This window comes from Mugil cephalus, chromosome 5 (genome assembly GCF_022458985.1).
Source record: "Mugil cephalus isolate CIBA_MC_2020 chromosome 5, CIBA_Mcephalus_1.1, whole genome shotgun sequence".
In the NCBI taxonomy this organism is placed as follows: Eukaryota; Metazoa; Chordata; class Actinopteri; order Mugiliformes; family Mugilidae; genus Mugil; species Mugil cephalus.
The window spans coordinates 14,010,566-14,026,386 of NC_061774.1; the positions used below are offsets into that span (position 1 = coordinate 14,010,566).

The 15,821-nt window shown below is 38.1% G+C and overlaps 1 protein-coding gene across 1 annotated transcript; it reads left to right on the forward strand.

Annotated features, from left to right (window-relative positions):
- The first annotated feature begins 11,780 nt into the window (after positions 1-11,780).
- On the forward strand, positions 11,781-15,815 carry LOC125007995. The gene is made up of 4 exons (XM_047584994.1): positions 11,781-12,266; positions 14,032-14,352; positions 14,726-14,839; positions 15,082-15,815. The coding sequence occupies exons 1-4, from the start codon at positions 12,218-12,220 to the stop codon at positions 15,222-15,224; spliced, it is 627 nt and encodes a 208-aa protein (XP_047440950.1). The 5' UTR covers positions 11,781-12,217; the 3' UTR covers positions 15,225-15,815.
- Positions 15,816-15,821: the final 6 nt, after the last annotated feature.

Sequence of the window (15,821 nt, forward strand, 5' to 3'; positions counted from 1 at the left end):
ACTCCCTCAAGAATGAAAGACTGAGAGGCAGTCGAATCTCACAAAACTTTGAGTGGGACTTGATGATTTTTACCAGATAACGAGACCACACCATCCATCACAAATGGAGCAAAATCTGTCAAATCAGTGGTAAACTCTTCACATGGCAACGTTTTATCAAGTCTATTTACCAAAGCTACTGGTTTTACATGTTTCTTTGTCAATACAGGACAACCTCACTGTAGTGTTTTGTTCGAGAGACGAGAATCAAGCTGAGCATGGCTTCAGAACACTCTCTACTTCTGGCAACAGACACACACTACAGGTGCCGCTTGGCTCAGTAAACACATTCAAAAAGGTGTTGGCCAACCAAACCTAACCCAGCAACTAACTGCCTTAATTCACTTCAATCTATTACATTCCTCCCCTTTTAGATTTTCATACTTTAACCCTTGTAAGTTTAGGAATAATAAGCACCACTAACCTGTGTATTTACATCTCACAACAACACAAAAATAAATATATTGCCCTTGAATTTTTTTTTTTTTTTTTTTCAATTTTAGCATGATATTAACTTCCTACTATGGACATAAAATGTCTCTTGGCATCTTACATTCACTGTGCAGATTTAAATAACACTGTAACTTAGAGTGTTAGTCTTTGAGGAGGTACACAGACCCTCTCTGGGTAGCAGTGTTTCCCATGTGAGCTTTTGTTTGTGGTGTGTGATGATACGGGCGATGACGACACCTCAACAGCCTGTTCAGTCGGTTTAGTGAGAACAGTAGGTGGTGTTAGCTTCACTGGTGGACCAGACAAAACAGCTGGAAAAGCACGGTCCAAAGTTATTGGTGGCACATTCTCAACCACCGGTGAGGACAAGCTTGGTGGGAGTGTCTCAACATTTCCTCGCCATGGCAACATGTGGTCAACATGCACTGTGCGCTGCCTCTGACCCTCTCGTATCAGGTATGTGACAGTTCCCACTCTTTTAAGTACTTTTGCCTGAATCCATTTCTCCACTCCTCCCCTGCAATTTCGGATACGGACAGCATCTCCTTCCTGAAAGAACCGAAGAGATGAGCCTCCACGGTCATGATGAAGTTTCTGTGAGGCTTGTTTCTCTTCAAACCGTCTGCTAAGCTCTGGCTTAAGTCAACTGAAACGGGTTTGGATCTGGCATTTCAGAAATAACTCAGCCGGTGACTGTCCAGTCACGGTGTGGGGTGTACTGCGGTACATGAGCAGGAAATTTGCAAGTCTGTGACTGAGTGGCAAAGGAGCCTTTCCCTCCGCCTCCAACACGTCCTTCATCAGCGCTCGTTTCAGAATTTGCACTGATCTCTCTGCAGCCCCACTTGACAACTGTTTCTCTCTCTTTCTATTAAAGTCTAATATAGGTTTTGTTGTATTTGTTCTTTATATCTCTTTATAATGTTTATTAAATTTTATCATTTTAATGTGGACCCCAAGAAGCCTGGCAGTGCTTTAGGACACAGTTAATGGGGATCCTTAGAAAAAATGAAATAAAACAGCCACAGCAGAAACAAAACCATCGACCTAAGCACCCTTCCAAACTCCTCAGTCCCAAATTACTTTAAATTACAAAGATGTGTCTACCAAGGTTACCAGAACCACAATGGTAGCCCACATTACTTGAAGGAGTTACACCGAGGTCAGATAAAGTGATAAGATATTTATTGGATCCTTCTGATTACCACAGATCAGCTTCACATGAGGAAGAGAACACAAGACAAACAGTCTTTACCACTCGTGACCAATGGAGCCGGTAACAATGACACAAAGAAACATCAGTCTAGATTACTGATGGTTTTTTGTTTAGTTTTTATTTTTTAAATTCACTTACAAGATTTTATCTGTTTAGCCTTCAGTGTTTGAGCTTCAAAGCTTAACTGAACCTTTTCCGTTCTGTACAGCATCTTTTATACATGAATTCATACACATAATATTCTGTATACAGAATTATTTAGTTTATAAATGTATGAAATTCTTCACTGTCTACAAACTACAGAGTACTCAGTGTGTCAGTAGTAATTATGACTGAATATAACCTGCACATGTGTAATAATTTACTTTGATAGTTATATGGGTGATGTGGGGATGTTTCCTTCTCTTCCACTCAGTCCATCACACGGAAAAGTCCACTTGTTGTACTCTAGGCTAAAAGAGGAAGTATCACTTCCTTTCTTGTTCTCGTATATAAAGAGATCATCGCTCTGCTTGGTCAGAGTTTTCAAACGTTGCTGATCGCTGACTGTTCTGTTCAGAGCAAGTGTTTCATTTTGATGGTAGTAGATAAAGTTTGAAAGCTGCTGAGTGACTGAACAGAGAGGAGACATGGAAGCTGTGGTTGGACTGATGCTGATGATACTTGGAGTCTCTCATGGTGAGATTTTCTACTTTTTCACAAGGCACTTTATTAACACTGGAGTGTAAACATAGCGGTAACATGCAGCAATAGGATCAAGTGTATTAAAAAGTAAAGTTTAACTGGATTCTCAGTGACATGTAAATCAGCTCAAACATTCAAAACTCAAACACCAGTTGTGGGCTCTGTTTTCTTTTGGCAAATTCATTTTAGAAACAGTTGGAAACAATTGCATTCATGACACATTTAAAATACATTTTAATGACTTGGACCTAAATGCATTTCAGTTTCATTCTGCAGTTATGCAAAAAAAAAAAACGCTCTTAAATAGTTCATGTTAGCATGAACTGTTTACATTATTTACAGTTCAGATATTTAATTTATTTATTTGACATGTGTAAAAGCACTTGATGATCCCTGTCATTGTAGCTAAATGATGTTTTCAGGCACAACTTTAAAGTATCAGTTAAAATTTATCTATGGTTTGCATCATTTTGTATTTTTCTGGGTCAAGACCAACCAGAACGACATTAATAGTGACTCTTTTAAACAGTGAACACTACAACATCACCCTGAAGATAAAGCAGCTACCATTCATTTAATAATTTGCACTTGTGGTTTTCCTGCTTGACGTCTAAATGACCTTTGAAACCGGCTTCTGCTCAAAGGGAAATTAGTACGAGTTCAACGTTAAAGGTTTTCCATACCTGGCTGGAGCTGCACAACAAAAAGTGACATGCGTCAATGCATAGCTGAATGCGAAATATTTTTTTATTTTTTATTTAATTATATTAACAGATCTAAATGCTTTCTTTTCCTTATTTCAATTCACAGGTGGAGAAACTTACTGTGATGGCAGACAGAGTGGAGCTCAGTGTTATGGAGCTTTGGGAGGAACTGTGGTCATCAGACTGATGGACAACGCCTCAGAAGTATATAGATGGGAAATGAAAAAGGGATCATCAGTAATATTAAAATGGTTAAACAAAACGATTGTAACTAATGTGATAAAAGACAGATCTGTCTTTAATCTCAGTGATGGAACATTTAGGATCAATGACCTGAGCAGGAATGACAGTGGTCAATATGATGTGAGAAGCTTTGACTCAAATGGAACAAAATTATCAGAACAGACTCTACAGTTGTTTGTTGAAGGTAAATTGTTTTCTTCTTGTGGGAAATTAAGTCATATTTATAGATCTACTGTCCACACTTCATTGTGAGTCTACATAAAATATTTCATATTCTGCATGTGTCTGGATTTAGTTTCTTTCTGATTATTTATCAGATGATCAGGGAGATTTTCTAAAATTATTAAAAGTCATCTGTGTGTGTTTCTCTCAGCTCCGGTGTCCTCTGTCCATCTGGTCTCTGAGTGTCTGTCCCATGGAGAGAAGAGGGTGTCCTGCTCCTCTGATGGAGGGGACAGTCCTCAGTACAGCTGGACTCTGGATGGACACTCAGTGACAGACGCTGAGCTCCTCCCTGGAAATAATGAGACTAATGTCATCACTCTGAAACAAGACGTCTCAGGACATCTGGTCTGTTCAGTCAGGAATCACATCAATAGTGTCTCTACCTGTGGTGAGTGACAACATGGTGAGAAATAACTTGGTAATCATGTTGGTGTCATAACATCAGTCATAAATGATCTTTGTTTGTTCATAGGCTTCATAGTCATCAACTGCACCTTACCTAATGGGACACACATATCAGAGTGGGTGTTTGAAGCCAATAACACACTGTGTATTAACCCAACTACTGCCCCTACCACTGCCCCAACTACTGCCCCTACCACTAGTTTGGGTAAGAACACTACCATAGTGTCAAATAAACCCTCCAATCAAAATTCGACCAGTGATGAACCGTGGTACATGAGTAAGTGAAACCTTTTTCTACTGTAGTAGATTCATTGACAGATTTTTCTCTTTTTGTATTTGTTTGTCTTCCTACAAAGACATGTATTGTTCTCTGACTTAAAGTCCATCTCTCTTGTGTCTTTTATCTTCCAACAGGCTTTTTCCCACTAATAGTTGGTGTATCCTCAGCCCTGGTCATTATCTTGGTTGTGGTCTTATCAGTCATCTGGGCTCTAAAGAAAAAGCAAAGAAACAACAAACCTAAAGGTACAAAACTAAACCTCCACTGATAACACTTAGTTAGATATGAAGCAAATCATTTGACACACAAACTTGGCTGTTGCTACTGCAGACATTGAAGTACATGAATATTTTGTCTAAATATCTTAAATAGAACAAGTGTTTATCCCAAAATGTAAAACTACTTCTTTAATAATTAACAGTTTATAACCTTTGTGTTTTTCCTTCCTGTTGCTCTACAGAGGAAGAAAATGACCAGGAATTAACCTACGCTGATGTCAGTATCATGCAGCAACAGGGGAAGCAGACTGAGCAAAGGCCAGATGTGGAGGTGGAGTACGATCAAGTCAAGTTTTCACCACGACCCCAGCAGACTGAAACATAAAATGAAGTGAGGAAGCCCTTGCATTTCTCCTTTTCTGTTTCACATCTTGACTCAACCGTCCCGACCACTTACCCAACAAGTGAGCACTCCTCTGTTTCTTTGCTTTCTATCGTTCTTTTCCTGTCTACCACCTTTTCATATGTAACTTGTCTCTTACTCTACTCTTACTCTTACCCATCCGTCTGTCTGGGTCAGTGTTTACCACCTGGAATTCACAGACTTAATTGGCTGAGTGGTGTCACGTGGGATGACTTGACTCTCATGAAATTGCTCCACTGAGTTTCCTCATCCACTAACCACTACCGAAATCTGCACCGGTGAAAACAAGTCAAGCGTCCTGGTTTGAAATCAAACCCCCACTGTTCTGGCTGTAGGTCCGGGTCCGTATGGGACTTCTACTGGATCACTCTGTTAGTGATCAGTGCTTTAAACCATTCAGAAAGAGCAAAAAGAAAGAAAAGGTTGTTGGGCCTGCAAGCCTGAGTGGGGCCTGTATGGTTCAACTACAGCATGACCTCAGGAAAGATGCAGAAAATTTAAACAAAGGGAGTCCTAAAAAAGACTCTCTTTCCCATCATTCACTGTGGCATTCAATCCTTGGCTCTCGGACACCTGCACCCTCATTGCTTCCGGCTGCAACTTTCGCTGCTGTGGGAGGTACAACAGTAATGTTGCTTTTCTTTTCTCAACAAGGCCATTTGTTCTTTATCATGCTGGCCCGATTGCTTAAGCGAGCCTTGTAAGAGGCTCAAAGTCTGGGCTGAGATAATTAGTATAGTGTACGGTTTTTATTTCGCGTTTGTGAAACTTTTAAGTGCTGCATATTTTGTTGTCGGTCCTCCAATACCTGACCAAGCAAACTGCTGGCTCAGCTATTGTGTGATATTGTTGTAATTATCAGCTGTAGTGACGATCCCTCCCTCTTTCTCCATTTCTCTCTCTCTCTCGTACACACACATCCTCCACACACACCGCTCTGCATCTGCCGTAAGCTTGGCTCTTAACGAGACGCCATCTTGGCTCAGCAGAAGCGCCGTAGTCTACGTTACTCTGTTGCCATCTTGGCCACGTCTCTCCCTTGACGTCGCCTTTCTCTCTCTATCTCCGTCCTCCGCGCATACACACACATGCGCACACACATACACACATCACTAATGCTATTGCTATTACTTGTTTGTTGCATGTCGTAGTTAGTAACTTCATATTTAGAATTAATGGTGGAATTTTAACAGAGTTTATAGTATTTAATGTTATTGTAAGATAATCACTGCTTGTAATAAATCCTTTAATAATTTCATCCGTCATTGTGGTGTTTTTTGTGATTATACACTGTGATATTATGACAGTCAGTGCTCGAACGCACACTTCAAGCCTGTTTTTGAGACTGTTTCTTTATTAGGCAATTTGATTCTTGGGCCCTGGAAACAAGGTGGTGCCCCAAAGTAGTGCATGTAGTAACTATTTATAGATGTGGATTATTTCCCTTAATATTAAACTGCCAAGAGCCAAATTGTGCCCCCTACTGGAGTCCAACAGTGTCTACAGGATGATCACTGACCACATGTACTCATACCACATGTTACAGTTATTATTCATAAATAAAACTGACATTGACATAAATGAATATTGCTCAGTTGTGTAGTAGTCTATACTGTAACAGAGGACACTGACATCATAAAATACCTTAACATGGACTTCACTGTTACAGTGTCGGTGTAGCATCCAGTTTTTGTTCATCTGGTCTAAACAGATCACACAATACTAACCCATGAATGAACTGGACAACTGAATGATATAAATAAAAACTATAAAATACCATATTAACATCATCATTATGTTGTCACTTTACTGTAAAAAAATAAAATAAAATATAAATAAAATATGTTCACAAATGTATCGTAATTTTACAAATATTTTTTTCAACTTTAAAATACTTTAAAAAAGTTTTAAAAAATCATTTAAAAATTACTGAGGAATTAATAGTAAAATAACTAGGCTATTGTGTGTGTGTGTGTGTGTGTGTGTGTGTGTCACAACACACACAACACACTCACACACACAAAATCTTATGTAAATCACAACGTCCCAAATTATTTCACAGCATGTCTGAAGACGGGTCCTTGGATAGTCGACAGAATAATGGTTTGAGGATGAAGAAGAAAAAAGAAGAAAAGAATAAATAAGAAGAAGAAGAAGAAGAAGAAAAGAAGATATAAGAGAGACATGCCATTGGCTGTTGGGACACTGAACATCTTAACAAGTTTAACGACCACCATGCGGGGGTTCCCGTTTGGTCACAGAAACTTGGAGCAAACAGCAACTTATGTCGAGGCTGGAGGAAGGACGAAGGCAGAAGGCAAGTATCAAACTGAAGCTTAGTGGTATTAGCTTTATTTACCACCATGCCTCTGACTTTACTCAGTCGACAAAACGAATCCGCTAGCATGTCGTCAATTGAAATGTTAGCTAACTATGATGACAAATGTATGGCCAGCGGCGGCGTCTGCCAGTGTTAGTCATAGATATATATCTATGAGTGTTAGTAGTCAGCCAGACCAACCACTTTTTATTTTATTTACACTAACGTTAGCTTAGCACTTAACAGTCAGTCATTACGTTTACTTTTGTGAACTAACTGACACAGGCGGAGAGAAAGAGGAACAACATTTGTTTAGAGCTGCAACAATGAACAATAATGGATTATTAACCCTCTTCTACATTTTCACTAGTTTTTTTGGCCATAACCTTTACTATGTCACTTCAAATGGCATGATTTCTGGCTAGGATAGGAAGCTGGATTTTATGTAACGTGTCAAAATGTCAAAGTCTTCTTTCCACGCAGACTGCTCCTACTCCTCCACTTGCAGGTGTCGCTAATAAGCCTTTTGAAGTGTATTTTCTTCCAAACAAGAGACAACAAATGTTTTATAAATGATACTGGTAATGGTTTATTTCAACCAGTTACTCTTTCTTAATTTCTTCTGAAAATATTTTCATCTTCCTCTTGCCTCTCACAAATATAGGAGGAGTGACCTACTCTGTCTTTGTCAAGGTTTTTCAAGGTTTTTCAAATTTTAATGTTGGTGCAACACTAGTCAGTGGTCAACATGAAATTCAAAACAATAGGCACACAGTCCCCCCATTCAAGGACAGGTAAGTACCAGCCATTATGGAAATGAGTGACCCCAGTTTCTGGTCAAACAAGTTTCGGGTGGATGGTACCCACAGAGTTTTTCTTATTTAAACCTCAATTTCCCACTAGTTTATCAGAACTGAAGAAGCTATTCGGATGAGTGGCGAAACGTCTTCAAGAAATTCTACAAGTCCAGCTGATCTTATTCAACGCTTTTTTAGATTACCATGACCTGGATGACTGAGAAACTTCACAGACATATCAAAACAATACTGAGAAATATGTAAAGGATAAGCTAACAATCATCTTCTAGTTTATTGAGGGGAGATCTGCTAACACAGTTTAGGTCGACTATTTCACAACCAATAGCATTTATTTTGATTTTGGCAAGTTTCATGATTCATCATTGTTTTTTCTTTCTCTCTGCAGATAAGTGGTGAGAGTTGATATCATGTCATAAACTGGTGGTTAAGAACTCCACTCCTTTCCATGCTGAACTGTACAGTGAAGCAGTGCACTCCACAGTAGGAGAAACCTTAGTCAAAGAACCCAATGTTGAGCAGCTACCGAGATGCAGTGGAAAGGCACTCAGTACAAAAAGGGACTTTTCTGTGTTTAAACCAAGGTGAGGCACTTGAATTCAGACAGACTGAGCTCATGCTTGTGATGCAGGACCAGCATGTATAATTTATTGTTACACCTCATGATGTGTCCTATATGCCAGCATTTGCATTGTATGAAGTGCAACAAGCAAGGAAGAGCATGAAATGTTGGAAGCCTGAGCGGAAACTAGATTATTACCATTTGCATGTGTACAAGCTTTGTGGGACAAGAGTAATTTCACTTAAGCATAGCATTGTTGACTCAGAGTAATCTGGATTTTGAAAGATTAAAATCTGACAGTAACAGTATTTTCATCCCCTCAGGAGGACTAACTCCTAGTCATGGATGCAGAGAGTCCACTTCTGTCTTTCATCAAATCAATGCCTAAACTCCGAGACCCTGAGCCTTTGCTGGAGCATCTGCAATGTTTAGGAGTTGAGTACTTGGAGGACCTGAGCTACCTGCAGGAGAGTGACCTCCTTTCTATCCTGAGACCAGTTGAAGCCAAGAAACGTCTGTCACTGCTCAAAACGACAAGTATGTGTTTCAGTTTGTACAGAATAAACTTTCACATTAAAAGTACACATAGTCAAAATCTACTTATTAGGTCCACCTGTACTAATCAATGCAGTCCAATACAGCAGTTCTACTTTGAATTATACTTCAAAGAATCTTTTTTTGAAAAAGGTGATGACTACACACCGCACCTTGTTCATCATTAATTTCATAGTGGGTCTTAGTGGTGGTGTACTGCATTATATTGAGAAAGGAACAGTTTAAAATATATCAATGACTACTGAGGATATAATTATGTAAGGTAATAATATACCCGGATTGAGCTGTGTGATGTCTGTGTTTAAATATTACTACTATCTGTCCTTTAATAAGGCCAACAACATGTCTTGGAAGTCCTCCAAGCAGCCAGAGCAAACAACAGTTGAGCAGAGCCAGTACCGGTACAAGTCCAGTAACACAGTCTGATGAGATGCCTCTCTCTGGTGAGTACATGCATCTGTTGCACACAGTTACTCTTTTGGGTTAGATGGGCTGAAAAATAATAGAATCTACCTGTAACTTACTGTAATATAGTACGATCAGCAGGAGTGAATTGACAGTGTGCTTATAAATCAGTATCATCAGTTGGGTCTATCTTCTCTAGATTCTGATTCAGTAGCAAATGACACACAACTAATGATGGGATGGAATGAACACATGATATTTTATCACAATGTACAGAAACAAATGACTTTTGTATCCAGCAGTAGCGATAGTTCCCCCAACAACAGTATGTTGTTCATTTAGTTCCCATGTATAGTCAGTCTGGTGTGTATTTTGTAGTGTGTTATGTTATCTCGCAAGCTTGTCTGTCCCAAAGCAACGGTGTCATCTAGAGTGGGACTCGTGTGACTGCTGTGGTGTTGAAAAAGGCTGTATCTTGCACCTTTATCGTGGTTCTGCCTCTTAAACTGTTATTAGCTGTTATTATTTAATAACCACTAATGTTTTCTGTCTTCTCTTCAGGTGGTTACAGCTCAGAAACAGCAACTTCACTACGGTCAACAAGTAGTTTAAGTATGGACACCACACCTCATCAACTGTATAGAGTATGGATTAATTTCCAGTGAGGTTTCAACAAGTTTCTAATCAGTGTTGTGGAAGTATGGTGACTTGACCAGGTTATGGATGCCTTGTATGTAAATTGGTAACTCAACTATTTTTTTTACTTTTTTTTAATTTTTACTTTTTTCTTTCATTACCAGTTCAGTTCAATTTTCTTGTTTTTCTTGTTTCAGAACCAGTCATTTTAATTTAATTGATTTTTGAATATTGCTGTAATAATGGTTACCTGCTACAGTTGAATAAAAATACGAAGAACGGGAAATTGTAGCTGTTCATGTTCAGCTTGGTCTCTCTCTCTCTCTTTTTTTTTTTGGGACATGTTTTGAAAAGATCAAATTATTGTTGTATACTGTTATATTACATCTAATATAGTCATATACAGCCTTTTAAATAAAATAATGCCATTAAAACCAACTAATAAGAGCACATTTCTGTAACTTTAAGCATTATTATTCATATTACAATGTTAATTTGCCATCTTTATCTGTAATTTCAGTATTTTAAAATGTAAAATGTTTGTGATTAAATGTTAAAAACAATGTAAAAGAATGAAATATCCATTCGATGTTTTCTATAATTAACAGTTGGTTCTTGCAATCTAACCAAATATCTAGTTTTGCAACAGTTTTTTGACATGTTTTGAAAGATGAATCACATTATTTTGTGTCATATACTGTTATATTACATCAAATATAAAGTAATATACAATCTCTTCCTATAAAAAAGTAATTAAAACCAACTAATAACAGCACATTTCTGTAAATTTAAGCATTATTATTCGTAATACAATATTTATTTACCATATTTCTCGGTAATTTAATTGTTTTAAAATGTGAAAATGTTTCTAATTATATGTTAAAACAACCTGAAAATAAGGCAAAATCCTTTTAAAATTACAAGTATTAACTATTTTAATTACGGAAAATAACTTTTTTTTATGAGAAAGTAATTTTCAGTTATTTTACAGTATTTTTATGGCGCCCCTGCTGCCAGAAATTAACTGTTTTTTTTAAGGATTTTTTTGTTTTGTCCTTTATCTTTCAAACTGGACATTTGCCAGTAATGGCTGGTGTACTCTCAGACCTGCTCATTTTCTTGGATGTTGACTTTATGGTTAATTGTAAAAAAAAAAAAAAAAAAAAAAAGGAAAGAAACCATAACGGTACAAAAATAAACTAATTTCCTCACTCAGTGGGTGCATAGTTCAGGCTTTTTGTTGTATTTATACAACAACATTCTGGACAATGCACATAACTGCTGGTAAGAGGAACCACTTGGCTAAATAAGATGCATATAAACAACCTCGCATGGCCACCACTATGAGGTCCTATAAAAAGCTCATTGTTTCCTGCTTCTGAGGACGGTCAGACAGAGTTACGGTCATGAAATACGAATCAGTTTTTTATCAGTTATTTATTGAAGCTACTTGGAGTAATAATCTCTTAACCCGCTGACATTTTGAACACAGACTAACTTTGATGTCTGATCAGAGCTCAACAAAAACTCATCATAAGTGTGAGGTCTCCCTCTGCTGGCTGACAGAGAAGTTACTCTGACTTTTTACAATCTGATGTTTACCTCCTGAGACTCTACATCCTCAAAAAGGGACATTAAGTTTTAGGTTTGTGGAAGCTGCTTCATTCTGCTTCATTTAAAGTTGTCGTCTTGTTACTAGTTGGTCATTTCTGCAGCCAATCACGGAACAAAAAATAAGAAGCTATAGCTTCACTTGTCAGCATAGAGGGATGTTTCCTTCTCTTCCACTCAGTCCATCACACAGAAAAGTCCACTTGTTGTACGCTAGGCTAAAAGAGGAAGTAAAACTGATATCACTTCCTTTCTTGTTCTCGTGTATAAAGGGATCATCGCTCTGCTTGGTCAGAGTTTTCAAACGTTCTGATGCCGATCACTGACTTTTTTCTGTTCAGAGCAAGTGTTTCATTTTGATGTTAGTAGATAAAGTTTGAAAGCTGCTGAGTGACTCAACAGAGTCTGAACAGAGAGGAGACATGGAAGCTGTGGTTGGACTGTTGCTGATGATACTTGGAGTCTGTCACGGTGAGATATTCTGCTTTTTCCTTTATTAACACTGGAGTGTAAACGTTTAGCAGTAACATGCAGCAATAGGATCAAGTGTATTAAAAAATAAAGTTTAACTGGACTCAGTAACAAGTAAATCAGCTCAAATATTCAATACTCAACTCCAGTTGAGGGCTTTGTGGTTTTATTTATTTATTTATTTATTTATGTTGTTCGTTTGTTTTGCTTTGTGTACGTTCAGTTCAGAAACATGTTGAACAGAGCCACAAGCCTCTGGTGAGGTCAGCCCCAGACCACACCCCAATCAACTGTCCCACTCCTGAACAGTAGATGGCAGTAGGTGGCAGATTATATGAGATATGGATTTTCTTATATTGAGGACAAAGAAGGATGAAAACTTCAGCCTGTTTTGTTTTTGTTGGCACAATGTTTTTCAGTATTTACCTACTGATAATGTAATCAGAAGAAAAGTTAATTTTGTATATGTTTGAATTGCATCTTTGTTTCATAAACTTAATTTGTGTTTGTGGACAGAAACGATACTGAAGAAGCTTTTTCTGTATGGGAAAGAAATATTTCCCATAGTGCAGTGTTGGTTGTCATAGATTCAGTAAGTGAGGATTCTCAGCTAAAGCTACATATTTTGTTTTATTTTGTTTTATTTCATGTGTTTTGCACGAAAACACCAACTGAGTCTGATAAATGTCTGTTAGTGAAACACTCTAATTGTCATGTCAGCCTTATGATTGATGCTGAAAAGTTTTAATTTTAGTAGTTGGACTTTTTTAATTGGTGTTGGTGCACGAAAGCTCTGTTGAGTCTATTAACAAAGGCTGAAATTACTGAAGAGTTTTTTGTTGAATTAAATTGTAGCTAACTCAACGTAAAAGGTAACAGAAAGGCTCTAGCATCAATTTGGGGTTTTCACGCTGTGATATTCTATTCTACTGTCTCAGGTTCAATCTGCTCAATCTTTTCATTGAATAAATTTAAGAAGTTGAAAATGTTCTCTGATTTGGGTCACGACTTGTGGGGTGACGGTGAGTCCTGAAACCAGACCAGTTGAGAACCACTGATCTAGAGGACAAACAGTTATAGAAGATGAGAATGAGTTTAGAAACAGTTGGAAACAATTGCAGTTCATGACACATTTAAAATAAAGTTGAATGGCTTCTTATTTGGTTACTTTCAAAAATGATGTTGAATTCTGAGTTCAATTTGACATAACTGCACTTGAATTTCATTCTGCAGTTATGCAAAATAAGAAAAAACAAAAAAGCACGAACTATTTACATTATATACATAGTTCAGATATTTAAATCTGACAGACTAAAATGTATAAAAACACTGGATGACCTCTGTCGTTGTAGCTAAGTGATGTTTGCAGGCACGACTTTACAGTATCGGTTAAAATATAAGTAAATATTCAATGGGTTTTTTCATCATTTTGTATTTTTTTGGGACAAGGCCAACCAGAACGATATTAACAGTGACTCTTTTAAACAGTGAACACTACAACATCACCCTGAAGATAAAGCAGCTACCATTCATTTAATAATTCGCACTTGTGGTTTTCCTGCTTGACGTCTAAATGACCTTTGAAACTTCTACTCAAAGAGAAATTAGTACGAGTTCAACGTTAAATGTTTTCCATACCTGGCTGGAGCTGCTCAGCAAAACGTGAAATGCTTTATTGCATAGCTGAATGAGAAATATTTTTTATTTTTTTATTTAATTATATTAAAAGATCTAAATACTTTTTTTTCTTTATTTTAATTCACAGGTGGAGGAACTTACTGTGATGGCAGACAGAGTGGAGCTCAGTGTTATGGAGCTTTGGGAGGAACTGTGGTCATCAGACTGATGGACAACGCCTTAGAAACATATAGATGTGATGTGATAAAGGGATCATCAGTAATATTTACATGGAGAAACAAAACTATTGTAACTAATGTGATAAAAGACAGATCTGTCTTTAATCCCAGTGATGGAACATTTAGGATCAATGACCTGAGCAGGAATGACAGTGGTCAATATAATCTGACAATCCATGACTCAAATGGATCAAAATTGTCAGAACAGATTCTACAGTTGTTTGTTGAAGGTAAAATATTTTCCTCTCACGGGAAATTAAGTCATATTTATAGCTCTGCTGTTCACACTTTATTGTGAGTCTACATAATATATTTCATATTCTGCATGTGTCTGGATTAAGTTTCTTTCTGATTATTTATCAGATGATAAGGGAGATTTTCTAACATTATCAAAAGTCATCTGTGTGTGTTTCTCTCAGCTCCGGTGTCCTCTGTCCATCTGGTCTCTGAGTGTCTGTCCCATGGAGAGAAGAGGGTGTCCTGCTCCTCTGATGGAGGGGACAGTCCTCAGTACAGCTGGACTCTGGATGGACACTCAGTGACAGATAATAATAATATTTCTAAGACTTAAAGTCCATCTTTCTTGTGTCTTTTATCTTCCAGCAGATAATTTGCCACTAATAGCTGGTGTATCCTCAGCCCTGGTCATTGTTTTGGTTGTGGGCTTATCAGTCATCTGGACTTTGAAGAAAAAGCAAAGAAACAACAAACCTAAAGGTACAAAACTAAACTTGACTGGATTCAGCATTGTAACTAATTTTTAAAAAGATACTTTTAATATTTAAGACGCTGCACTTATCTGCTGCTGTTCAGAGTAGATTGAACATGTTGATAACATTTAAACACGAAGCAAATCTCTTCAATAAAGCAAACAAGTGTATTTGCCAAAATGTAAAACTTGTTCTTTAATAACTAATGAGTTCATAATCTTTGTGTTTTTTCTTCCTGTTACTCTACAGAGGAAAGAAATGACCAGGAATTAACCTACGCTGATGTCAGTATCGTGCAGCAGCAGAGGAAGCAGGCTGAGCAAAGGCCGAATCCGGAGGTGGAGTACGATCAAGTCAAGTTTTCGGCACGACCCCAGCAGACTGAAACATAAAATGAAGGGAGGAAGCCCTTCAGTTTCTCCTTTTCTGTTTCATGACTCAACCGTGCCAGCCGATTTCACAGATAACAACTGAACACTTCTTAACAAGTGAGCACTCATCTGTTTCTGTCCCTTTCTCCGTCTCCGGCCTGAGCCACAAAAGGCCTACCTGCACCCCAAACCTCCACCCTATCTGACCCCCTGTCTGCACTGAGGATCTGTGAACAGGCGTCAGTTCTTGTGTGTCGCTGTCCTGCCTGAAAGTCTGTGTCGTCTCAAACACCCCACCATCATTTTGCTCCCCAGTAAGTCACAGGAGTTAATGACTACAGACCTGGTGCCCTGACGTCTGTGGTCATGAAATCCTTGGAGCGACTGGTTTTGGCGACTTGGTGTCACTGCTAGACCCCCTGCAGTTTGCCTATAGGACAAGAGTGGGAAGCATCACATCCATCATCTAGACTCTCAGCACTGAGAATTTAAATAGATCCTCAGACAGGAACAGAGAAAACGAAAGCACGTCTGGTTTAGACCTCTGTGTAACACCACACAGCATTTCTCCAGAAGAACTGAAAAAGTCCTGTTAGGTAATTCATCTATTTTCTTCCC

Bases quoted from the DNA above. Each gene is read 5' to 3' on its own strand.
- LOC125007995 (XM_047584994.1), top strand. From the start codon at position 12,218: ATGGAAGCTGTGGTTGGACTGTTGCTGATGATACTTGGAGTCTGTCAC. The intron at 12,267-14,031 runs GTGAGATATTCT...TTTAATTCACAG, and splicing joins GATACTTGGAGTCTGTCACG to GTGGAGGAACTTACTGTGAT. The intron at 14,353-14,725 runs GTAAAATATTTT...TTTATCTTCCAG, and splicing joins TCTACAGTTGTTTGTTGAAG to CAGATAATTTGCCACTAATA.